General features: G+C 39.6%; 1 protein-coding gene across 1 annotated transcript in view; it reads right to left on the reverse strand.

Moving 5' to 3' along the window:
- ADCY1 (adenylate cyclase 1) overlaps nucleotides 1-25685 on the reverse strand; it is a 424936-nt gene that overhangs the window by 87208 nt on the left and 312043 nt on the right. The window contains exons 13-14 of the mRNA XM_070767120.1: nucleotides 7805-8061; nucleotides 7011-7137 (exon numbers count right to left, since the gene is read on the reverse strand). Of these exons, the coding sequence (XP_070623221.1) occupies nucleotides 7011-7137; nucleotides 7805-8061 (384 nt within the window). The remainder of the gene's footprint in view (nucleotides 1-7010; nucleotides 7138-7804; nucleotides 8062-25685) is intronic.

The following is a 25685-nucleotide window of genomic DNA, read 5'->3' on the forward strand; positions in this document are numbered from 1 at the left end:
TTATGATCAGCCCAAGTATTTGTCTCTATTTCTATTTCACTTATTTGTTCCATTATATGAATAGGAGCCCAAGCCATATCAATTCTAGACCATGTCTTATGCGGGTTGGAATAAAACGTATACTGTTTATCTTTTAAATGCTGTTCTCGCCATACATCTTTTAATGATAATTCTGAACTCATTTTCCAAAATGACGCCGGTAAAATTACCTTTTTTTTCTTTTCTTTTCTTTTCCCATTATAATCCATTTGGTCATCTGAGATTGCATTAAAGTCTCCTATTATTATCATATTTTCAATTGATAACTCATTAACTTTTTCGTGTAAATCTTTATAAAATTGTTTTTGATTATCATTTGGTGCATAAATTGAGACAATTGTTAATGGTTTTGTTTCTAAATCTAGATGTACTATCAAAGTCCTTCCATCCCCATCATTGTATATTTCTTTTGATTCAATTAGTTCATCAATATACATTGCTACACCTCTTTTCTTTTGATTGGCCAAACTAGTGTATAATTTTCCCAATTTTGAATTTTTAAGGAGACTTCTTTTTGATTTTTTAATATGGACTTCTTGTAGAATATTTATCTGGGCTTTTTGTTTCATAAGTTTAGTTAATACTTGGTTTCTCTTCCTTGCATTATTCAATCCATTTACATTAACTGAAAATATTTTCAGATCATGTGTCATCTTTATTTATAGTACCTTTTTGCTTCTTTTGGTTCTCGGAGTCAGGTATCCAAAATTAAGTCCTGTGAAATCTGTAGTTGTTTCTGCTTCACCACCAATGCTTCTTCCCTTCCACCACCTGTAGCCCCCATCATGTCGTCACTACGCTTTGGTTGAATCTGAATTTGTGCAGTGCTGTCCAGTCCACTGCGTGCTAGGAAAGATCTTGCTTGTTCTACACTTTTTATTTTCACTCTCGTTGATTGCCATGTTAGAGTCAAACCTTCTGGTATCAGCCATCTGAAAACAATGTTCTTTCTAATTAAAATGCTTGTAAGAAAATAATATTGTCTTCTACTCTCTCGGACTCTCCTCGGAACTTGTTTCAGAATCGTGATTTCTTTCCCATTGCGTTGAAAGGACTCGTTTTTTGTCAATCTCAGTATCTCGTCTTTGACGATTCTTCTTGTAAACTTAATGTGGACTTCTCTGGGTAGATTATGGCGCCTTACATAGCTGGTCTGGACTCGGTAGACTTCGTCGATTTCTTTTATCAGTTCTGTTGGGTCTAACTGCAAAATAGCTCCCATGACTTCTGCCATTTTTGTAGGCAAATCTTCATCTCTTTCTTCTTCAATGTTTTGGAACCTCAAACCATGTAGTGCGGAATGGAGTTCTAAATTGGTTATTGCTATATCAAAGTCTCTGCGGGCTGCATAGTTACGATCTTCATATTCTTCTACTCTCTGTCCCACATCTTGGATTTTTTCTTCTGTCACTTGTATTCTCTTTTCGCTGTCTTGTAGTTTTTGTTGCATGACTTTTATATTTCCGTCCATTTCGACAACATTCCCTTTTACTTCAGTTAATTCGGTTTTAAGTTCCGCAATTTCTTTTTTAATTTCATCTTTCATCTCCTTCATCTCTTGCCTCAGTTCTTGTAGGTATGTTTTCATTTCTTCTTTGTTTGTGTCACTTTGAGTTTTTGCCTGGGTTTGTAATGCCTTGATGTCTGCTAGTGCTTCTTGGATAATCTGAAAGCTAGGGTCCATCGTAGGCTTGTATTTTTCTTTCTCTTTGGCCAACATTGTGGTTATGGTCCTTTGTTGTAACGGTGATGAAGTTGGGGAAACCCTGGGTGTAGAAGTTGGGGCAGGAGTAGTTGGCTGTTTTCGCGTTGTTATTGTAGTCACTGAAGTCACACTCTGTGCCCTGTGGGAACCTTTCATAATCCAAAATTACTATTATTATTTTATTTTAAAAATTATTTTAATCTAAATCTTGTATATTCTTAATAAGAAAATAGAACAAAAAAAGAAAAGAAATTAAATATATCAATTCAATTCAATTAGTACTATAATTAATTGTTTGGTTTAATTAAAAAGGAAAAGAAAAAGGAAAAAGAAAAAGAAAGGAGAGGGGGAAAGGTAAAAAAATATTTCAGTGAGTTCCTAGACTCCTTAAAAAGGGGATCAGGTGGGGGAAAGGAAGAAACCAATATTCTAGCACATAGCTATTTAATAATGAAAAAGAGAAAGGATATAAATGTGATTGTGAAAGGGGAAAAAATAATAATAATTGAAGATAAAAAATAGAAAAGGGAGAGAGAGAAAAAAGAAAGGAAGGAAGGAAAAAACTGAAAAAGAAGAAAGATTAAAAAGGGTTTCTTTAAAGAAAAGAAAGTAATAAAAGAAAACAACTGCGAAGAGTTTCTTTAAAAAAGAAAAAAAGAAAAAGGAAGAGAAAATATTTTGTATATTTAGAAAATATGAAAGAATATATATAAGAAAAATAATGACAGTACAGTGATAATAATCAATTAACTAAGAAAAGGAGGAAAAAAGGAAAAATCTAAAAAATCTGAAGGAAAAATTCAAAAAGGGAAAAAAGAGACCCAAAAAAAGAAACTATTGAGTCCAAAAATGCCAAATATAGGTTATACTTTAGTAAAAATCTCCAAAAAAGAAATGCTCCAAGCCAATGTCCAATATAATGTCCAATTTAATGTCCAATTAAAATAGATGTCTTCTTATTGTATATAAAAAAGGATGAAAAAATGAGAGAAAAAATAAGAACAAAAAATATCCTTACGCCTCCAAATTCATATTAAGAAGAAAAGAAAATAGTCCCACTTAGTCCATAGAAAGGAGAAAAAATCGAATCGAAAAAATTATAAAAATAGAATAATAAGATATGCCATCCAAAATTTACTCCAAGTAATTATAATCTCGATGATCTCAGTAAAATTCCATTATAATAAGGTGATTTCAGTTTAATCCATATGGTCGTATTTTCAATTCATTTAATCATTTTTACTTCATCTAATCAGGTAATGTCAAATCAGTCTTTAATTGTCAAGGAAAAATATAATTTTGAAGGAAAAACAATAATAAGGGAGAAAAAATAGAAAACAAAGGCACCACACTATCTTAAAATTGTAAAAGAAAAAAGGATTATACTATTGGGTTTAACAAAGGCAAGTAGTTCCGGCTAGGTTTCTCCTCCGCGTATGGATATCACTTACAGTTTGTTTATTTTTCCTCTGTTTGTGTTCGCCTTCAAAGTCCGCTCTTTTCCTGAAAAAAGTTTCTCCGATCCGAAAGATTTCGTGTGGTGCTGTGAGTCTCCCTTCTCTGCCGATCTGCTAGTTTGTAGACTTCTGTTCTTTCTTTAAACTTCCGCTATCGGCGATCGCTATGGCTGCGCCCAGATGGCCGTCCGGTTGAAGCTCTCCATTCCTGTAGCTGCAGGGCTGTCCCTAACCCCTGGGGTCGCGGCGATCCGTCCCGGGGGGTCCAGGAGACCCCCTGTCCTGGGCCGACCCCTCCGGGTGTCGGCACAACGCAACGCGGCGTCCTACAGGGTGGAAAGAAGGCCATGGAGCCGGAGCTTGGCTTCCGCACCTCCGGCGCGATCGAGCTCCACCCGGAGTTTCTGCTTCTTAATGTTCTTCAAGTTACTTGCATCTGATCTCAAGCTTTTGATTTTCAGTTCTAGTCGGATTTTCCATTTTGGTTTTCCAGTTGGCTTTCCGATTGGTTTCTGTTGCAGTAATCCTAGTTCTTCAGTTACTATCACAGCTGTATTGTAGGCAAGCTGATTCAATTGTTCAATTGAAGTTACATTGACAGTTGCAAGTACAGAGTTAATATCTTCCATCAGTGGGACAAGTCATTTCTCATGTTTTTTAAGGCTTGCAGTCTCTTTTGCTCTGCCTTGGACCCTGCATGAGCAAGTATTTGGTCCTTCAGTTCTTGCTGCCTTTGAGTTATAGTGCCAAGTGTCTCATCTGCAGTTTCTTGCTGTCTTTCCAAGTTTTCATCAGGTTCCAGTTGTGCAGTGACTCCAGATCTTATTTGAGCTTCTACTGGTTCCAGGTATTATTATTATACTACTACTACTACTACTACTACTAATAATAATAATAATAATTATTATTATTACTATTATTATTATTTATTATATTTGTATGCCGTCCCTCTCCGCAGACTTGGGGCGGTTCACAACAGTGATAAAACAATATACAATAACAAATCTAATATTAAAAGTCTAAAATAACAATTTAACATTAAAAGCCTAAAAACCCCATTATTTAAAAAGCATACACACAAACATACCATACATAAAACTACATAGGCAAGAGGAGATGTCTCAATTCCCCCCTGCCTGACAGCAGAGGTGGGTTTTAAGAAGTTTATGAAAGGCAAGGAGGGTGGGGGCAATCCTAATCTCTGGAGGGAGATGGTTCAAGAGGGTCAGGGCCGCCACACAGAAGGCTCTTCCCCTGGGTCCCGCGAACTGACATTGTTTAGTCGACGGGACCCGGAAAAGGCCAACTCTGTGGGACCTAACCGGCCGCTGGGATTCATGCGGCAGAAGGCAATCTCGCAGATATTCTGGTCCGGTGCCATGAAGGGCTTTATAGGTAATTACCAACACTTTGAATTGTGACCGGAAACTGATCGGCAGCCAATGCAGACTCCGGAGTGTTGGTGTAACATGGGCATACCTAGGGAAGCCCATGATTGCTCTTGCAGCTGCATTCTGCATGATCTGAAGTTTCTGAACACTCCTCAAAGGTAGCCCCATGTAGAGAGCGTTACAGTAGTCGAACCTTGAGGTGATGAGGGCATGAGTGACTGTGAGCAGTGACTCCCGGTCCAAGTATGGCCGCAACTGGTGCACCAGGCGAACCTGGGCAAACGCCCCCCTCGCCACAGCTGAAAGATTTTTCTCTAATGTGAGCTGTGGATCGAGGAGGATGCCCAAGTTGTGGACCCTCTCTGAGGGGGTCAATAATTCCCCTCCCCAGGGTGATGGATGGACAGATAGAATTGTCCTTGGGAGGCAAAACCGACAGCCACTCCGTCTTATCAGGGTTGAGTTTGAGTCTGTTGACACACATCCAGACCCCAACAGCCTCCAGACACCGGCACATCACTTCCACTGCTTCATTGACTGGACATGGGGTAGAGATGTACAGCTGGATATCATCGGCGTATTGATGATACCTCACCTCATGCCCTTGGATGATCTCACCCAGCAGTTTCATGTAGATATTAAATAGCAGGGGGGAGAGGACCGACCCCTGAGGCACCCCACAAGGGAGAGACCCCCCATTAACACCAACTGCGACCGACTGGAGAAGTAGGAGGAGAACCACTGAAGAACAGTGCCTCCCACTCTCAACCTCTCCAGCCGGCACAGAAGGATACCATGGTCGATGGAATCAAAAGCCGCTGAGAGGTCAAGAAGCACCAGGATAGAGGATAAACCCCCGTCTAGGGCCTGCCAAAGACCATCCATCAATGCGACCAAAGCAGTTTCCATGCTGTAACCGGGCCTGAAACCCAACTGTTGAGGGCCTAGATAATCGGCTTCTTCCAAGGACTGCTGGAGCTGGAGCGCCACCACCTTCTCAACAACCTTTTCCATAAAGGGAAAGTTGGAGACTGGATGATAGTTATTGAGTAGGGCTGGGTCCAGGGACAGTTTCTTGAGGAGGGGGCGCACAAGTGCCTACTTGTACAGAGCCGGAAAAGACCCCCTCCCCAAAGAAGCGCTGACAATCTCCTGGACCCAGCTCCGTGTCACCTCCCTGCTGGCCGAGACCAGCCAGGACGGACATGGATCCAGTAAACAAGTGGCGGAATTCACAGCTCCAATGGCCTTGTCCACTTCAAATGTTGCACTTATCATCAGCATGTAGTCTGACCATAAATCTGAACAGCTTTATCAGTACATTGCTGTACAAACTGGTCATAACAACAACGATCAACTGGGATCTTGATACTACCTAAAGGGACTTTACCATCCTATATAAGACTGAAATAGTGAGGAAATTCTCCATTGGAAATCATTTGAGTCCATTTGGTGCCTGGAATCAATCATCATGTGTTCAGTTACCTTACAAAGGTTCTAGATTGTAGTTAGACACATTTGGGCTCAGATGTCAGCAGATTAAAGCAAAGGGATAATAGACAATCCAACTGCTCCAAGGTAAAAATGAAATCAGCACATAATCACTAACATATGCGATCCAGGGTTTACTTAAACCTATAGTTGCCACAGAGACTATGAGCTCAGGGACATTCTCTAAATCAAATGGTTCCAGGATAAATACTGCTGGCTAGTAAAGAATACCATATCCTCTGAAAGACCAACATTCCCGCCCTTATGATTTTGCAATATACACCAGACTTAGCTACTCATTCACCACCAAATTATGAATGAATGAGCTTTTATCACAGACAGATCTGGTATTTGCCAACAGCATCCCAAGGCCAGAAAACTGGGCAATTCATCCATCAAGATGAGATTATGACTTTCTTGCTTTGGAATGGTCCACACTGAACCACTTCTATCTCACTGATACAAACCTGTCTCAACATTTCCCTCCTCCCCAAACTCCAAATTGCCCTATGATGCCTTTTTACTAATGATCTGAGAGGGGAGATATTTCCTCCTCCTTATCAGACAATAAGTAAGGGCTAGCTATTCCCTAACTTGATTCTCATCTAAGGCATTTATTCACAGCCAAAATTTGGTCTAAGGTTCCCCAATACACTAGAGGAGGAGGAGGCATTAGCCTGAGGTAAGGACAAATATAAAGCAGCCAGCAAAACAAGTTAATAAAAGAAGATGTAAAGGCTAAGGGAAATCTACCAGAAAGGGGTTTGTGGCTGGAATTGCCCACTGCCCAATTTATACAGTTCATACTTATGGTTGTATTTCCATGTGCACTTGATGGGTAATTGGCTAATTAAAAATATTTTAGAATAGTAAAAAGATAAACAAACTGGGAAATTAACACAATTTTGAAGGGAAAGTGTTTCTTACCTGCACAGCCCAGAGGTAGTCCAAACGTAGCTTCAAATCTACCTGCCTTGCATGAAGTGCCAAAGCACAGGAAAACAGCAAGATGGCTAATATTGGTTCATAGCCACGTATATAAAAGGAGCCATCCCTTTGAAAAAAAATAATGCAAACTTTTATTGTTTGCTATTGTCACAAGGTGAAAACAATATGACTGATGATTCCATGTCTAATGGTAAACTGTTGGAATTTAAAGAGGTATAAAGTTACTACTTATTTTGGGCAACTTTATGGGATAACAGAATGTATAAAGAGCAGTAGAAGCAGCAGTAAAAAGAAAAACTATGGATGGCCCTTCTAAACTTGTGGAGCAGAACAGGAGTTTCCACAATTATTATTATTTTTAAAATATCTTGGTTTCCCCCTATGCTTCTACTGTATTCTTCATCTCTGAAGTATATTGAGGGAAAGAACTCTATCACAATCCTAGCTTTTGACTCTGCTGGAAAAACCAAGGTACACAAGATATAAATCCAGTTATTTCCTACATTAAGGGCTTTAATAATCTAATGGTGGGGAAAAATAGGAAATGGAGGAAAAGAGCAAAAGAAAAATGAACATACTCTATATGTTCCTTTGTTCTATGAAACACATAAATAGCTAAAGACTATCTTCAGAATCTCTGACATATATTAAAATTCTTTCAATAAACAAGCATTGCATTACTAGCTTTACACTTGTAATGCAATGCTCGTTTATCTTTACAATAAACTATGGAAGCAGTAGTCATGCCCATTTGAAATTATGCTAAAACTTACCCTACTGCCTTTTGGTATCCACTGAGCTCCAAAGTAACTATATACAGAATCATAACAAAAAATAGGAGGATCAATTTTGGCAAAGAAGATACACGTAAAAATATTGCCAGGGTCAAAGTCCCCATAACACAGGAGAGAAATGCATAATGAGCTGTTTCACATGGAAGTTCAGTCATTGTCTTATTTATCCCACTGGGAGAAATTATAACTATAGAGCTGCTAGAATTAGTGTTCCACATCCACGGCATACAACCAACCTGCAGGGGAAAAAAGTTAGTATATGTTAAATAAAGCTCATTGTAAAATAATTTCATGAAGTTGAATTTGGATACAGTATATGTAATAGCTTTAGCACTAGTAGCAAACTGTGTAAAGTTAAAAAAAGTGATTTGCAATTACTTATTCTAAATATCTTTTTTGAGGAATGGTTTTCATCATTGTGTGTGTATACATGAATTGTTTGATAGTTTATTCTGTTGTATCCTATTCTGATTCGAGTAAATTGCCCTGCATTTGCTTATAGTTATTAGCCTTGGACAGGAAGTATCTTTCAGTAATAAAATTAAGAGGCTAGCAATTGTTGTGTATGTTGAATTTATTTCCATTAGTTCTGGAATAGGACAGGAAAAAATTAAATTCCTTTCCTGCAAGAATAACTGTCTCTTTTCATATAGGCTAATGACTTCAAAAAGAAAAAAAATCTGTAAAGCGCAGGATGTTTCATATCTATTTTGCCTTGATAATAAACCATTACAATACATGGAATTTCCATATCACTAGTTTTATACTTCAAGTTGGAACCTCCTGTATTAAACTAAGAATCACTGTACTTGAGAAAACACAAAACATGCAGAGAATACCTTGGCCATCCTGTTTTTCTTCAGTTGATCAACAGAAAAGTGCAAACAATGTCATATAATTCATTTCACTTACTGAGGTACGTTAGCAGTAAAAGTGATTTCCTAACTAATATTTTACCCCCAAACAAAATAAATTGCTAGTGTCACTTTCCAGGTTTTTTTAGTATGTATAGTTAAATGTGATTATATGGGATTTCTTTAGACTCTAAAAAGAGTGTGAAGAAAAGTAACAAAGATGATTAACAGACTGGAGGCTAAAACATATGAAGAACAGTTATAGGAACTGGTTATGGCTAGTCTAGTAAAAAGAATGATCAGGGGAGACATGATAGCAGTGTTCCATTATTTGAGAGGCTGTCACAGAGAGGAGGGGGTCAACCTATTTTACAAAGTACCTGAAGGAATAATGGATGGAATTGTATCAATGAGAGATTCAACCTAGAAATAAGGAGACATTTTCTGACACACAACAACAATCAACCAATGGAACAAACAGCTTGCCTTCAGAAGTTGTGGCAGCTTCATCACTGGAAACTTTCAAGAACAGACTGGACTGTCATCTTTCAGAAATGGTGGAGGGTTGAATGACCTACAAAGTCCTTTCTAACTCTGTTCTGTTCTGTTCCAAATGTATTTAACTGAGAATTTGTTCTGATGGGAAACTCTTTCCAACACTGTATGTTCCAATGGTGGATGGATTAGGAAAGGGTGACAAAAGCTTTTAATAGTGCCCCCAGAAAGATAAAAACCACTTGCATGATAAGGATAAAAATCTGAGGAAACAGAGGACCAAGGTGTAGTGGGATTCCTGCCAATAGGATAATGGAATGGGCTTGAATAAGAAAACAATCAGATGTGCCACTACATGAGTGACATTTTTGTCACCATCAAAAGAAGTTCTGCTATGTAGTATGATCAGACTTCCTTTGTTACTTTATTCTCCTGTCATCTAGAAAAAAATAAAGATTTAACTAGTAGCTAGCACAGTTTTGTTAAAAACAGATCATGGCAAATCAATCTTATTTCATTCTTAGACAAAATGATTAAATTAGTAGACCAACAAAATGCTGTGTAGATAGTATATTTAGACTTTAGTAAGGCATTCAACAAAGTAGACCATAACCTACTTCTTGGTAAACTATAAAAATGTGGGATAGATGGAATCACTACCAGATAGATTTGTATCTGACTTATAAATTGTACTCAACGAGTAATCATTAATGGTACCATGTCTACATGAAAGGAAGAAAGCAGTGGGGTATCACTAGGTTTTGTCTTAGGCTCAATATCTTCATAAATGACTTAGATGAGAGAACAGAAGGAACTAATCAAATCTGCAGATGACACTAAGGTAGCAAGAATAGCCATCACCAAATAAGACAGCTCAGGATCCAAAAACATCTTAACAGATTGAACAATGATCTCTATCCAACAATAGGAAATTTAATGTGTAGAAAAGCAAGGTTTTACTCCTAGGCAGTGTTGTATACACTCCTGGTCAGTTGGAAAATTGTGAAGAGTTTGCATATTCTGATTCAGATAGTGTTTATGAATTAGTGGCAGGTCCTGGGTTACAGGTGTAAGAACAGGTGGGAGGCCAGCCACAGGATGTTGCTATGAGCCCAGACTCCAGTGAAGAAGAGACAGATAATAGATGGTTAAATCTGCATTTCAGGAGGGTGCAGAGAGGCAGAGAACAAGTGTTAGGGAAGAGATATTAAGGGGAGGAACAGGTTAATTACTGAACTGATTTATTTGTCACGTCCGGGTGCCAGTGGGGAAGAAGGGCAGAGTTCTCAATGTTGTAAATCCATCATGGACGTGTGCCGATACGGCTACGAAGTAAGCAAATGTTTTCTCTGCTATTTAACAGCTGTTTTTTAATTAATAATAATAATAATAATTTATTAGATTTGTATGCCGCCCCTCTCCGAAGACTCGGGGTGGCTCACAACAACGATAAAATCAATATTATATTGGACTAGCTGCCTAGCCATAAATCTTAAGATAAGGGAGGAGGTTCAGAGAAATGCTGTTGTGTGCTCTGATCGTGAAGACATGAGAGGAAAGAATTTGACTGCCTGTAATGCATTTTGAATATGGAGGAGAGGAGGAATAAAGATGGAGTTTTTACTTATAAATCTCTGCATCCAGTAAGCGTTATTCCCACTTAACCAAAGTTCCAACCAGAATCCAGAACAGGCAGGAAAAATCAAAGATACATGTACAGATTAGGTGAAACTTGGCTCAAAAACAGTATGTCAAAATTCCTATTGATGAACCCAAACAAAGTAAGCATGGCTGAGACAATCCAATCACTTTATGCGAAATGTCACTAAGTATATCCACAAATGCCAATTCCTCCCTATCCTAAGCCAATGCCTGGTTTATGAACCTCTTCATGGCCCAGAAGACTAAAAGGCTGAAGCCTTCCAGACTAGGTGCTAAACTATTTGAAATGGCCAGGGCAGTTACAGAAAACACATTCCCTGAGGTTCCAACACACTGACATTTAAGGGAAGGGACCTAGGAAATGACCACCATGTCCAATGGAAAATGGGATGGGCACATAACCTAGGGAGGGACAGTCCCACTAATTAGCAGGTCATATATTCTTCATGGATTTAAATCAGCACCTTGAATTGCACGTAGAAAGAAACTGAGACACACTGCAGCTCATAATAGCAATGCAACACAGACAAATCAGGGTTACTAGCTGCATTCTGGATCAGGATTCTCCAAAGGTACACATTACATTCTGGGTCATTCATTTCCTATAGAGTATGTTACAGTAATTCAGTTGGGTAATGATTAAGATATGAATGACTATGAGGGACCAAAAGCCAACATGGGTTTGTGAAAAACAGATCATGCCAGACTATTCTTATTGCATTCCTTGACAAAGTGACAAAATTGGTGGATCAGAGGAATGCTGTTGATGCGGTTTACTTGGACTTCAGTAAGACTTTTGACAAAGTAGACCATAACCTACTACTAGATACAGTAGAAAAATGTGGGATGGATAGCAACACCACCAGATAGATTCAAAACTGGCTAACCAACCGCACTCAACATATAGTGCTCAATGGAAGTGCATCTACATGGAGGGATGTATGCAGTGGAGTACCCCAAGGCTCTGTGTCAGGCCCAATACACTTCAATATCTTTTTCAATGACTTGGACAAGGGGATAGATAGGAAACTTATCAAATTTTCAGATGACACCAAACTGGCAGGAATAGCCAACACTCCAGAAGATAGATGCAAAATTCAGAAGGATCTTGAGAAACTTCTGGTGGCGACGTGTAGAAGCTGTAAGGAGAAGATCTCTTCCTCGCAAGGTTCCTTAGTCTTTTGATCCCAGATATTGTCTGGAGGATGACGTGGGTGAAGAGGGATTAACCGGGTATTGGTAGATAGGAAGCATCTGCCTACTGATGCGAAGAGAACCCTCCCTATTAGGGAGCAAAAGTATCTGTCTCTTCTGACTTCAGCATGGCGGGCCTGAGGCCATAACGAGCCACAGAAGAAGGAAGAAAGTTATACAAACAGATCATCTCCAAAACAGTAAGTTTGTACTACACTGTGTGGATTTTTGCAAGGACAGACACTTGCAACTACAATTACAAACTTTAAAACAACAGCAGCAGCAGCAACAACAACAACAATAATAATAATAATAATTTATTAGATTTGTATGCCGCCCCTCTCCGAAAACTCGGGGCGCCTCACAACATAATACACAATGTACAAATCCAATATTAAAAACAGAATAAAACCCTTATCATAAAAGATTAATCACACAATCCAAGCAAACCATACATAAGTTGTAATAGCTAAGGGGCATGTCAACTTCCCCATGACTGGCAACATACTGTAGGTGGGTTTTTAGGAGCTTGTGAAAGGCAAAGAGGGTGGGGGCAGTTCTAATCTCTGGGGGGAGTTGATTCCAGAGGGCCAGGGCCACCACAGAGAAGGCTTTTCCTCTTGGTCCCACCAGACGGCATTGCTTAGTCAATGGGACTCGGAGAAGGCCAACTCTGTGGGACCTAATCGGTCGCTGGGATTTGTGCAGCAGAAGGCGGTCCCGAAGGTATTCTGGTCCGATGCCATGTAGAGCTTTAAAACCTATACGGGCTTTATAGGTTATAAAACAAACTTTAAATAAGAAAGGGATAATCCAAAAGAAGATCAAGGAAATATGGCAGAGGAACTTGACCTAACAGATATCTGTAGACTTAGACACCCTGGACAGAAACAATTTACTTTCCACTCTGTACCTCATAATTCATTTTCAAGAATAGACATGGTTTGAATAAATAAATAACTACGTAAGGAAATTAAATCAGTAGAAATATTACCAAATGCATGGGCAGACCATAACCCACTTATAGTAATATGGCAGGGAGAGAGGAGAGAATTTAGGAGCGGGACTTTTAATACAAGATTGCTTCAAGGTGAAAATTATATTAATATGATTATTAAAGAAACCAAATTATTTTTAATAGAAAATAAAAAACCAACCAACAACTATACAAATTCTCTGGGACATAATTAAGGCATACTGTATATTAGAGAGATAACAATATCCTATGCATCAAAAAGAAATAAAGAGGAGCAAGAGGAATATAATAAAAGTTTAAATAAGATTAAATGATTAGAAAAAAGCCTTCAGCAAGACCCCCCAAAATAACAGAGTCTATCTTTGATGGAAGTAAGGCAAAAACTAAACCTTAATGAACAACAAGAATATGTTAGAGGATACGGCAAGATATGTTAGAGAAATAAAACAAACTAAACAAACATATTTTGAAATGGCAAACAAACCAAGCAGATTGGTTAGCTCAAAAATCAAAAAAGAAAAAAGCAATAAAATAATTTACCAATTGTTAAATAAAGATAGGGTACTTCAACACTTGGAGTGCAAAAAGGAGGAAATAGTATATGAATACTATAAAGATTTCTTCAACTTTATGAACTAGGAACTTAAATGAACTTTGATTTGGACTAATCACCAAATTTAAATGAACTGAGATTTTGAATTAAAATTGAAATACGAAATTCTTTTTGCGATGTGAGATAAGTAATGTATGGTTATTATTGTTAATATTTAATAACTGAACCTTTGAGTGAAAATTAACTACGTAAGTATTATCAACAATTGATTTGATAATTAATTAATTTTAGTCAATTTTCTCTTTCTTTGAGATGTAGAATCAACTGATAGTTACTTGACAGTGTGATATAATTTAGTTTTATAATATATTTGTGTCTCTAAGGGTAAGGATATTTTTCTAGAAAGGAATAAGCAGATTATTATAATTGCATATATAAAATAGAAGTGTGTTAATTGTATTAAAATTAGAATTAGTAGAACTGTAAGAAATAAGTGATATTGAGAAAGGAGGATACGGCAACCTTGTCAACAATAACTAAGACAATTAAAAAAGCAACATTAGTGATGTCATCCCCAGCAGTAAAAAAGTCTACTTCTACTATGGATTGTAATGTAACAGAAAATAAAGGAGAAACCCCCATATTACAGACATTACAAAACTCCTTAGATAAAATACAAGAATTTATGTTTAAACAAGAAGAATCAATGAATAACACATGGATATCAATAATAGAAGCATTAACTATCCAAACATGGTGAACTGGCAGAATATATCACGATATAAGGACATTTTGACAGATAAAGGGAAGCTGAAATTGATTCAAGAATTAGAGGATCAAGGAATGGACTGGTTTATGAGACTACAAATCCTGACAAGATATGGAAAAGATAGTAAGGCAGAAAAGATCATGTTGGAAAAGACTGAATTGGATGAAATGTTAATAGGTGTAGATGAAAATTTGATCAAGAAACTATATAATTACCTATGTGTTGAGTTAGAATTTGAACAAGTAAAAGGTACTATGGTTAAATGGGCACAAAACATTGGGTACACAATAGAACTGGATAAATGGAAACAACTTTGGGAAAGGAATTGTAAATTGACTATGGCAAAAGCATATAAAGAAAATTTATATAAAATGTTTTATACAGGGAACATGTCACCAGAAATAATTGCTAAAATATTTAAGGACAAGACTATGAAATGCTGGAAATGCCATCAAATACCAGGATCTTTTTATCATATGTGGTGGACATGTGATAAATGTCCACCCCTGCTGTTTAATATCTACATGAAACTGCTGGGTGAGATCATCTGACGGCCTGAGCTGATACTCAGCTATAAATCTCCACCCCATGTCAATTTAGTGAAGCAGTGGAAGTGATGTGCTGGTGTCTGGAGGCTGTAAGGGTTTGGATGGGTGTTGTTTGTTTGTTTGTTTATTTATTTATTTAGTCCATTGCACAATGAGAGTAAATATATAATGAAGGTTATAGAGGATATACTCATAGTAAAATATATCTAAGAAAGAATAAAAGAGAAGAAATAGGAATAAAATATATCAGTGAGAGAATAGAATAAATATAGGAAAGAAGAATGGTATAGGAGATATAGGAGAGCAATAGGACAGGGGACGGAAGGCATTCTAGTGCACTTATGGACACCCCTTACTGGCCTCTTAGGAATCTGGAGAGTCAACCATGGATAGTCTAAGGGTAAAGTGTTGGGGGTTTGGAGATGACACTACAGAGTCCGGCAATGAGTTCCACGCTTTGACAACTCGGTTACTGAAGTCGTATTTTTTACAGTCAAGTTTGGAGTGGTTAATATTAAGTTTAAATCTGTTGTGAGCTCTTGTGTTGTTGTGGTTGAAACTGTTGTAGTCGCCGACAGGCAGGACGTTGCAGCATATAATTTTGTGGGCAATACTTAGATCATGTTTAAGGCATCTTAGTTCTAAGCTTTCTAGACCCAGGATTGAAAGTCTAGTCTCGTAGGGTATTTTTTTTCCAGTGGGGGAGTGAAGGGCTCTTCTTGTGAAGTATCTTTGAACATTTTCAAGGGTGTTAATGTCTGAGATGCGATATGGGTTCCAAACAGACGGAATGTATTCGAGGATGGGTCTGGTGAAAGTTTTGTAAGCTCTGGTGAGTAATGAGAGATTGCCAGAGCAGAAGCTATGTAGGATTAGGTTTACAACTCTTGAAGCCTTCTTGACTATGTTGTTACAGTGGGCTTTGGCACTTAAGTCTTTTGTTATTAATATACCGAGGTCTTTAACCGAGTGGGGATTATCTGTGATAATTTGATTATTCAGTTCGTATTTGGAGTTCATATTCTTTTTCCCAATGTGTAGGACGGAGCATTTGCTGGTTGAGATTTGGAGTTGCCATGTGTTAGACCACTCAGAAACAACATCAAGGTCTTTTTGGAGAGTAGTTGTGTTATTGGTGGTGTTGAAGAGTTTTACATCGTCGCGAAAAGGACACTGTTGCTTATGATGTAATCACAAAGGTCATTGATGTAGAGAATGAAGAGCGTTGGTCCCAGTACATTACCCTAGGGGACACCGCTTTTAACAGGGACGGGGGTGGATATGGTGCTTCCTATTTTGACCACTTGTTGTCTGTTTGACAGGAATGCTGTAATCCATCTGTGGAGGGATCCTGAGATGCCATAGGATTTGAGTTTTAGGAGTAGTTTGTCGTGGACCACTGAATCAAAGGCTTTGCAGAAGTCGATATAAATTGCATCTATAGATTTCCCTTGATCAAGATGAGTAGTCCATATATTTTTGCAGTGGAGGAGCTGCAGGTTACAGGATAGGTTTTTTCTGAATCCAAATTGTTTGTTAGAGAGCAGATTATTAGTTTCAAGGTGGAGGGTAATTGCTTGGTTTATAATTGATTCCATGACTTTGCATGGAACGCAGCATAATGATATTGGTCTGTAGTTATCAGCAAGAGAAGGGTCTCCTTTTTTGAAGATGGGGATGACCATTGCTTTCGACCATAGCTTAGGAAGTGTGTGGTTCAGTTATAGCAGAAGAGAGCTTTTTTAGGAAGTATCCGCATAGACCATCTGATCCATAGGGAAGGTTTAAGGTCATGTAATGCTTTTTCAACTCGATCTTCAGTAAAGTCTATAAGGGTTAGGTCATTGAGAGAGTTTGAGGTGTGATTGATGAAATTGGGGGATGAGCCATTACTGTTAACAAAGACCGATCCAAAGAAAGAGTTGAGGAGATTAGCTTTGGAAGAATTATCATGGTATTCTTTGTCGTTGGATCCTTTGAGTGGTGGGATAGGTCTAGAGTCCTTAAGTTTGTTGTTGACGAAGTTGTAGAAGGCTCGATTAGATTTGGTGTGTACGAGGTTTTCCTCTTGTTTGCTTTTGTAGTTGAGACATTCTCCTTTTATTTGGTTGCAAATGCTTTTATAACGATTTTTAAAGTTGGCTACTTGTCCTTTTTTGTTTTTCCACCAGAGAGACTTTTTGTTTGTTTGTAATTTTCTTATTGAGATGGGAAGGTTGTTTCTCTTGTTTGAGGTAAATGTTAGGGGTACACGAAGTCTGATAATTATTTTCATCCTGAGCAAGAATGTGTTGTAGAGGTCATCAGTAGGGGCCCCAGACAGCAACCAACCTTCACTTCTGTCCTTTGCTAAGAGAATGCTACCTAGCTCTCTCCCACCCCTCTTTTGTGAGGACCAATCTGATTGGCTTCCCAAATTAGCTTTTTAAGGATTAGCTTGTTGCGAGGCAGGGAGTTCCACCAGCCAATTTATCAGCCCAGAAATTTGACTGGGAGACCAATTCTCCTGCTTGTGAAGAGGGTTGGATTAGATGGCCTCTGAGGTACCATCCATCTCTATGACTCTGTATCAGTTTCTTGCTTGAGGAGGGTTTCTGAGTAGTATTGGTGTGTGTGTGTGTGTGTGTGTGTGTGTGTGTGTGTGTGTGTGTGAAAGAGCTCCCAAAGCCCCCTCCCCATCCCACTTCTGGGGACCTCAAGACAAATGAAGGAGGGGTGAAAAGAGGCATGGGTCCCCAAAGTGGGAAGGCAGGGGGTTTTGTGGGGGGAAAAACTTGGGGAGGCTAATGATCCTTTCCTGTTTGCAGAGAGAGAGAGGTCCGTTCATACTCTGGGCGTCTAGACTATTCCATGCCTTCTTCTGCGTTCATGTGGAGAGTCCCCAAAGTGTGTGTGGGGATTTGGGAGCTCTTTCACACACACACAGACTCACACATTATCAGCAGCGATGAACTTTTGTTTTCAACATAGCTAAACTCCGATAGTTATCCCATCAATAGACATGGAATTAAAATAACCAAAAAGAATGAGGAAAAGCTAGGAGTTATCATTCTACAAATTGGCATACCTGGTCATATTTAGTTGGGGCAATAGACCTCATGACCCTTTTACCATATATCACATCAAAGAAACAGGAGTTTCCTAAAACAATTAGCATTTCAAGGAGATGTCGGAACAGCTTACCACATGCTCTCTTTTTTATAATTAAATTCTGTACTTGGTGATTTTAATTCCATATCTATCAGATTCCATATTCCAATCAGATTGGCCCTCACAAAAGAGGGATGGGAGAGAGAGCTAGGTAGCATTCTCTTAGCAAAGGACAGAAGTAAAGGCTGGTTGCTGTCTGGGGGCCCTTTATGACCTGCTCGTCATGATTATCTGTGGAATTTTTACGATGCCTCGAGGCAGATGCAAAAGGAACAAGAGGTTAAGACAAAACAAACTAGAGGGCATCTAGTCCAACCCCCTTCTCAAGCAGGTGACCTTTACAGAATTGGATGGGACCTTAAGGAGGTCATCTAGAATCATAGAGATCATCTAGTCCAACCCCCTTCTCAAGCAGATTTCTACAGAATCAGAGAGATGGAAGGGACCACAGAGGTCATGTAGTCCAACCCCCTTCTCAAGCAAGTGACCCTTACAGAATTTTGTTAGGACCATTCTGATTGGATGGTGGCGAAGAGAAGGGTCTCCTTTTTTGAAGATGGGAATGACCATTGCTTTCAACCATAGCTTAGGAAGTGTGCTGGTACTGAAGAAGTTTTTGAAAATTATGCTTAGTGGTTCATCTATAGCAGAAGAGAGCTTTTTTAGGAAGTATGCACATAGACCGTCTGGTCCGACTGATAGAGAAGGTTAGAGGTCACATAATGCTTTTTCAACTCGATCTTCAGTGAAGTCTATTTGGGCTAGGTCGTTGAGGGAATTTGTGGTGCGATTGATGAAATTGGGGGATGAGCCATTGCTGTTAACAAAGACCAGAGCCAAAGAAAGAGTTGAGGAGGTTAGCTTTGGATGAACCATCGTGGTATTCTTTGTTGTTGGGTCCTTTAAGAGGTGGGATAGGTCTGCAGTCTTTGAGTTTATTGTTGACAAAGTTGTAGAAGGCTCGATTAGATTTGGTGTGTAGGAGGTTTTCCTCTTGTTTGCTGTAGTAGTTTAGGCATTCTGCTTTTATTTGATTGCAAATGCTTTTATAACGGGTTTTGAAATTGGCTACTTGTCCTTTTTTGTTTTTGCTCCAGAGAGATTTTTTCCTTGTTTGTAATTTTCTTATTGAGATGGGGAGGTTATTTTTGTGTGTGTATGTGGTACATTTTAGAGGTACATGGAGTCTGATAATTATTTTCAATTTGAGTAAGAATGTGTTGTAGAGGTCATCAGTACTGTAGCATTCAGAAAATAGAGTTTGCCAGTTTAATGTTGAGAGGTGGGCTTCAATGAGTTCGTAGTTTGCTTTTTTGAAATTGAATTTTGGTGTTGTATTATTTGAGTGGTTCATAGTGTGGCTTAGGTTAAGACTGAAGTTTATCATGCTGTGGTCACTGTTGGAGAATGGTTCTTTTATTTGTAAGCCATATATTGCACTTTTGCTATTGCAGAAGATGACATCAAGACAGTTATCAAGTCTAGTATTGTTATTTACTAGTTGGTCGAGACCCAGAAAGGTGACGGTATTATAAATAGAAGAATGGATGGGTTCCGTGCTGCATTCATTTAAGGTCCAGTTAATGTGTGGTAGGTTGAGGTCTCCGAGGAAGATAATGGGATATGGACAGTTGGTTGCCCATGTTAGTAATGTGGATAATTTGTTTGCATGTTCAATGTCATAGTCTGGGGCTCCGTAGCAGAGTAAGAAGCGAATTGTGGTATTTAGGGATAGATCACAGACAATAGTTTCAGGTACCGATAAATCCAGTGCAACTTTAGTTTTTTTAAGATCCAGTGATTTTTTTGTAGAATATGGCTACTCCGCCTCCTCTGCGGGATTCACGGTCTGAGCGAAAAACATGATAGTTTTTTGATGTGATAATCGAGTCTGGGTAGGAAGCGTTTAGCCACGTTTCGCCTACAAAAATTATATCGAAGTTGGAGGTGTCAAGTAGAAGGAGGAATTCAGACGTCTTGTTGACTAAACTTCTAGCATTTAATAGTTTACATTTGAGATTGGTCTTGTGTTGAAGACTGGTTTTGGGGTGGTTAGAGGAAGTAAGGGGCACGCTTTCCTATTCTTTGTTTGAGGAAGTAGGGATGTCCATTTGTTGTTGTGGGGTGGAGTGTTTGGAGGAGAGGGATGGTTGATGTTGGATGTTAGACCGGAAGATGTAGGGCGGATTATGGGTTTTGGGTTTGATGCATTCCGTGCAGTTAATAGGCGGAGACTCAATCCCGACAAGCTGGAGTGGCTGTGGGTCTTGCCTTCTAAGGACAATCCCACCTTTCTGTCCATTACTCTGGGACAGGAGCTTCTGCCCCCCTCAGAGAGAGTCTACAACTTGGGCATTCTCCTTGATCCACAGCTGAGCTTAGAATACCATCTCTCGGCTGTGGAGAGGGGGGCGTTCGCCCAGGTTCACCTGGTATATCAGTTGTGGCCCTATTTGGACTGTGAGTCTCTTCTCACAGTCACTCTCACCCTTATTATCTCGAGGTTAGACTACTGAAAGGCTCTCTACGTGGGGCTATCTTTGAGTAACATTCAGAAACTTCAGATCGTGTAAAATGCAGCCGGGCAAGCAGTCATGGACCTCCCGAGGTATACCCATGCCTCTCCAGCAGTCCATGAGCTGCATTGGTTGCCGATTGGTTTCCAAATGCAATTCAAAGTGTTGGTTATGACCTATAAAGCCTTACATGGCATCGGACCAGATTACTTATAGGACCATCTTCTGCTTCATGTGTCCCAGCAGCTAGTTAGGTCCCACAGAGTTGGCCTTGTACAGATCCCGTCAGCTAGACAATGTCATCCGGTGGGGGCTAGGGGAAGACCCTTCTCTGTGGTTGGCCTGGCCCTTCGGAACCAGCTCCCCCCAGAGATTTGTACTGCCCCCAACCTCCCTGCCTTCCACAAGAGTTTGAAGACCCATCTCTGCTGATTGGCTTGGGGCTGCTAAGATTAACACCTAGCCCCGGCCAACAAACTAATTTATGCTTGAGTGCTTGAGTATGAGTGATTGGTATTTTTAGTAATTGGGGTTTTAGTATGTTTTAAATTTAGATTTCTACCTGTTATGTATTACTTTATTGTGAGATGCCCTGAGTCTGAGGAATAGGGCAGCATAGAAATCTAATAAATATATAAATAAATGAATAATAAAAAAAAATGTGCAAAAGCACAAATATTTTGGACTTGAATACAGACATGGATTGAAAAAATGTTAAAACAAAAGTTAGAATTAAAAAACAGATTCTTTTATTAGGCATTTTGCCAAATAACTTTGACAAAGAGGATATATACTTAATTGTACACATGATAACAGCTGCAAGAATTACATTCACACAAAAATGGAAAGGATCTAAGATCCCATCTGAAGAAGATATACTTAAAAAAACTTTGGACTGCACGAGAGGAACAGAATGACAATGAAACTTAAAGACAGAAATGAATCTGAATATTATAATGTTTGGATGAAGTTTTACATTTGGATAGAAAATGATTATAGAAATTGAAATAAAAGTGAGCACAAAATTAAAAGACTAGGAATGATAAAGAAATTTTTTAACCCAGATGACAAAACTAGAATGTAAGAAATATTAATTTTAAACCAACAATTAAAGGATAATGGTTATAAATATGATAAAAATATTTATAGACATCAAAATAATTATTTAGTAACATATTACCAATCTGTTTAATATAAAACTTATTAGAACCGAAATCACTCAAGGGAAGGTTTAGAGGGTGAGAGAGGAAGTAGTTGCAGAAAGGTAGAGATGGGGTGGAGAGAGGAAGGAAGGAAGAAGGGAGGGAAGGAAGGGAAGGAAGGTAGATGGAAGAGATGGAGAGAGTGGGAGGGGAGTGAGAAAGGGAAACATGAACACAGACTGATAAACTATTAATATGATAGAGGTGCTTATATGAAAATAAAAGAGATTAGATAGAATTATGTAACTATGTATACTATTGATATGTTTTCAAGGTATATGCATTGATATATGCATGGATACTGTGAGCGCTCCTTGTCCACCTCTGGTAATGTAAGATTCTGAGGAGGATGAGCCAGGCCTCTCTGGATACCTGGGCCAATGGGGTTGCAAGCTGAGGCAGAGAGTGAGAGTGAGGGAGAAATAGACCTGGATGATTTCTGCCTCATTAAAACTCTTTGCCAAACGCTGCATGACTGTTAGAAATGTGTGAGCTGAATTTATCCTCTATGCTGCAGTCCCTACCTTGTCTCTCAAATGTAAATAGGCCAAAATTAGGGCCTTTCACAGAAGTTAATCTGACCTCTTTGCAGCAAAGAAAAATCCTCCCTGAACATTTAAAAAAAACTGTTTTCTGCTTGTATTGCTGTTTTTTCAAATAATAATGTGATTTAAAGCTGAAAACAGTGGGTTTTAGCCGTTTGCTAAATCTGAAAGTCTGGGAACAGAACAGATTTAAACCCCACCCACTCAGTCCACTGTGTAGGCTTCTTGACATCATGACACAACTACAAGTCAATATCCAAGGCCTTGAACAGATGGTTCAAAACTTCTGAGATCAAATAGCTGGTCTACAACAGTAGATTCCACCACCCGTATCCCACCCCAGTTCCCCCTACAGTCCTGCCTCCATGACCCAAATGCCATAAGGCCTTGTCAGAAAGATTCAACGGGGACTATAATTCACTGCTTTTTAAAATCAATGCCAAATGTATATAGCAGCGTCTCCAGCAGATTTCATCCATTACGAAATGAAAATAGCTTTTATCCTGAGATTATTAATTGGCTCAACTTCAGAATGAGCCTTGCCTTTGATGGAACAGCAAGACCCTATTTTAGGGAATTATCCAGGATTCTGCCAGGTGATACACCGTGAATTTGCTGATCCTCTTTGCATTCAGAATGCCACCAGATAATTATGCCAATTAAAACAAGGTTCCAGATGTGTGGCAGATTACATTGCAGATTTCCGTCATTTAAGTTACCCATTAAATTGGAATGATGGGGCTCTCATGGAGATGTTCCAAGATGGACTGCCTGCCAAGGAACTGACTGAACTCATGCACTCTGGCACTCCTCCTACACTAGATGCATTGTACTAGCATTGTTTTGACATTGAAGCCAGAATGCAAGCTACCCATGCCCATCTTGCCAGGCAACTGACTCCAGCTTTTGAAGGCAACAGATCCGTCCCTGCTCCTCGCTGGGGAATCCAGACCACACCTGTCAATCAACCATCCCTGCGCCAAGACATGTTTTCCAGATGCCACCTGCATACCCTGGGGGTTGTCCAGCAGCCATTGCCAGAGATGAGCCAGATCTCACCTGACCAAAGCTGAGAAAGCCAGAAGCCAAAGATTTATGCCTGTACTGTAGGGAGGTGGGTCACATTTGATGGTCGTGTACTGCTTTCCGGACCCATCAAGTTCATGACCCAGCCTGTATGCCTGGCTCTTGGACAACATGAAGAGGCCATCCAATTCTATGTCAACAAGGGACTTCATTTTCCCTTAGTCCTCAGCTTAGCTTGGCTGAGAACTCACAATCCTCACATTTTGTGGTCCCAGAACCTTCTTTCATTTCCCAGCCTGCAGTGCATGGACCACATATGACAAGTCTGCACAGCCCAGGTGCCAGCTCAACTTGACATCACATTGCCAGCCAACCTCTCAGACTTTGCTGATGTGTTTAGTGAGAAAGAGGCAGACCAATCCCCCCCCCCCCCCCCCCGATCATACAATTGTGCCATTGACTTGCTACTAAACGCCAAACTCTCAGGAAGACACCTTTACTCAATGTCGGAGTCTGAGTTGGCCATGTTAAAATACTTTTTAGACAAAACCTGGTCAGGGGTTTCATCTGTCCCTCCTCATCGCCTTTGTCCGCTCCAGTGCTATTTGTGAAAAAGAAAACCAGGGAGTTGAATGTCATTATAATGCGCAACCAATACCCTTTGCCTTTGATCCCTGAACTCATGGAGCATCTTCGATAACCACCTTCACCAAGATCAATCTGTGAGATAATAATATTAATAATAATAATAATAATAATAATAATAATAATAATAATAATAATTATTATTATTATTATTATTATTATTATTAATTAGATTTGTATGCCGCCCCTCTCCGAGGACTCGGAGATGTCTACAACTTGGTACGAATCTGAGAAGTGGACAAATGGAAGACCACATTAACCTGGTATGGCCATTTTGAGTGTACAGTCATGCCCTTTGGACTTGCCAATGCCCCAGCACAATTCATGGTGGTTTACCTTGGGCAAGTCATCTTCAGCATCTACAACAAGTCCTGCAACATCTGAAGCGAGAAATTGGCCCTGTTTTTTGTGGACATTTTCTCAGGGCTTACTACACTTCCAAGACCTGTTGTATGTTCCAACGGGCCCGCTTTGTGGCCTAATCCTGAACCAGTGCCATGACAATCCTGCAGCAGGACATTTTGGTCTCTTCAAGACACTACATCTTGTGTCTTGGACTTTCTGGTGGTCTAGACTTCACCATGAGGTCCACTCCTATGTGAACTCTTGTGTTCGTTGTCACCAAGACAGCCACAGGAGCCACAAGAGATTTGCAAACCACTCCTGGGGGGACACCCCACCATTGACTGTTGGAGATCGAGTTTGGCTCTCAACCAACTATTGTCCTCAGAGAACATGCTGCAAACTTGATCAACACTTCTTGGAACATTTCCCTGTAGAAAACGACATCAATCCAGTGATCTATCACCTGACCTTGCTGAGCTCTTTCCATGTGCATCCTGTATTTCATTGCTCTCTACTTGTTCTAGTCAGTCCTGATTGCCCACTCTGACCTCCTGATCCAACCCAGACAGTTCCCAGAGTTCCAGATCCTTTGCCCAAGGTGGATTTTTGTCTGCCCAAGTTGGACGTTGCCAGCATCCAAGATTCAAATGGCTCAAAGACCGGTTCCAATACCTGGTTGAGTGGACTGGGGGTGGGCCTGACAACTGCATCTGGGTAGATACCCAGGACATTGATGCCCCTGACTTGATTCTTGATTTTCATGTGCACATTTCTTCCAAATCACACCCCTGCTAAGTACTGAAGAAAGGGGCCTGTGGGGGGGGGGATAGTGTTGTGAGTGTTGTTCACTTCTGGTAATGTCAGATTCTGAGGAGGATGAGTCAAGCTTCTCTGGATACACTGGGCCAGTGGGGTTGCCAGCTGATGCAGAGAGTGAGAGTGAGGGAGAAATAGACCTGGATGAACCAGAGGAACACCAGAGGGGGCAGATATGTCATTGAGGGATGGTCTCAATTGGCGGATGAAGGAGACATTAGACTGGATGAGCCAGTCTTAGATGCTCGATTCAGGAGGTTACAAAGCAGACAACAGCACTTGTATGATAAAAGGAAATAAGTTTGCAGCTTTAACTCTATGGGGTTTGATGACACTCCTAGCAAGTATAAAAGCAAAAGATGTTGGGAAATTCTGTGTGGGGTTTCAATGTTGCTTCATGGACTCTGTGTTAGAGTTAGTGTTCGAAAATAGCCTCCTAAAAAACACGGATTTCTGCCTTGCTAAAACTCTTTGCCAGATGCTGCATGACTGTTATAAATGGGTGAGCTGAATTTTATCCTCTATGCTTCAATCCTTGTAATGTAATTAGGCCAAAGTTGGAGC

The sequence above is a fragment of the Erythrolamprus reginae genome, chromosome Z (assembly GCF_031021105.1).
Source record: "Erythrolamprus reginae isolate rEryReg1 chromosome Z, rEryReg1.hap1, whole genome shotgun sequence".
Lineage (NCBI taxonomy): Eukaryota > Metazoa > Chordata > Lepidosauria > Squamata > Dipsadidae > Erythrolamprus > Erythrolamprus reginae.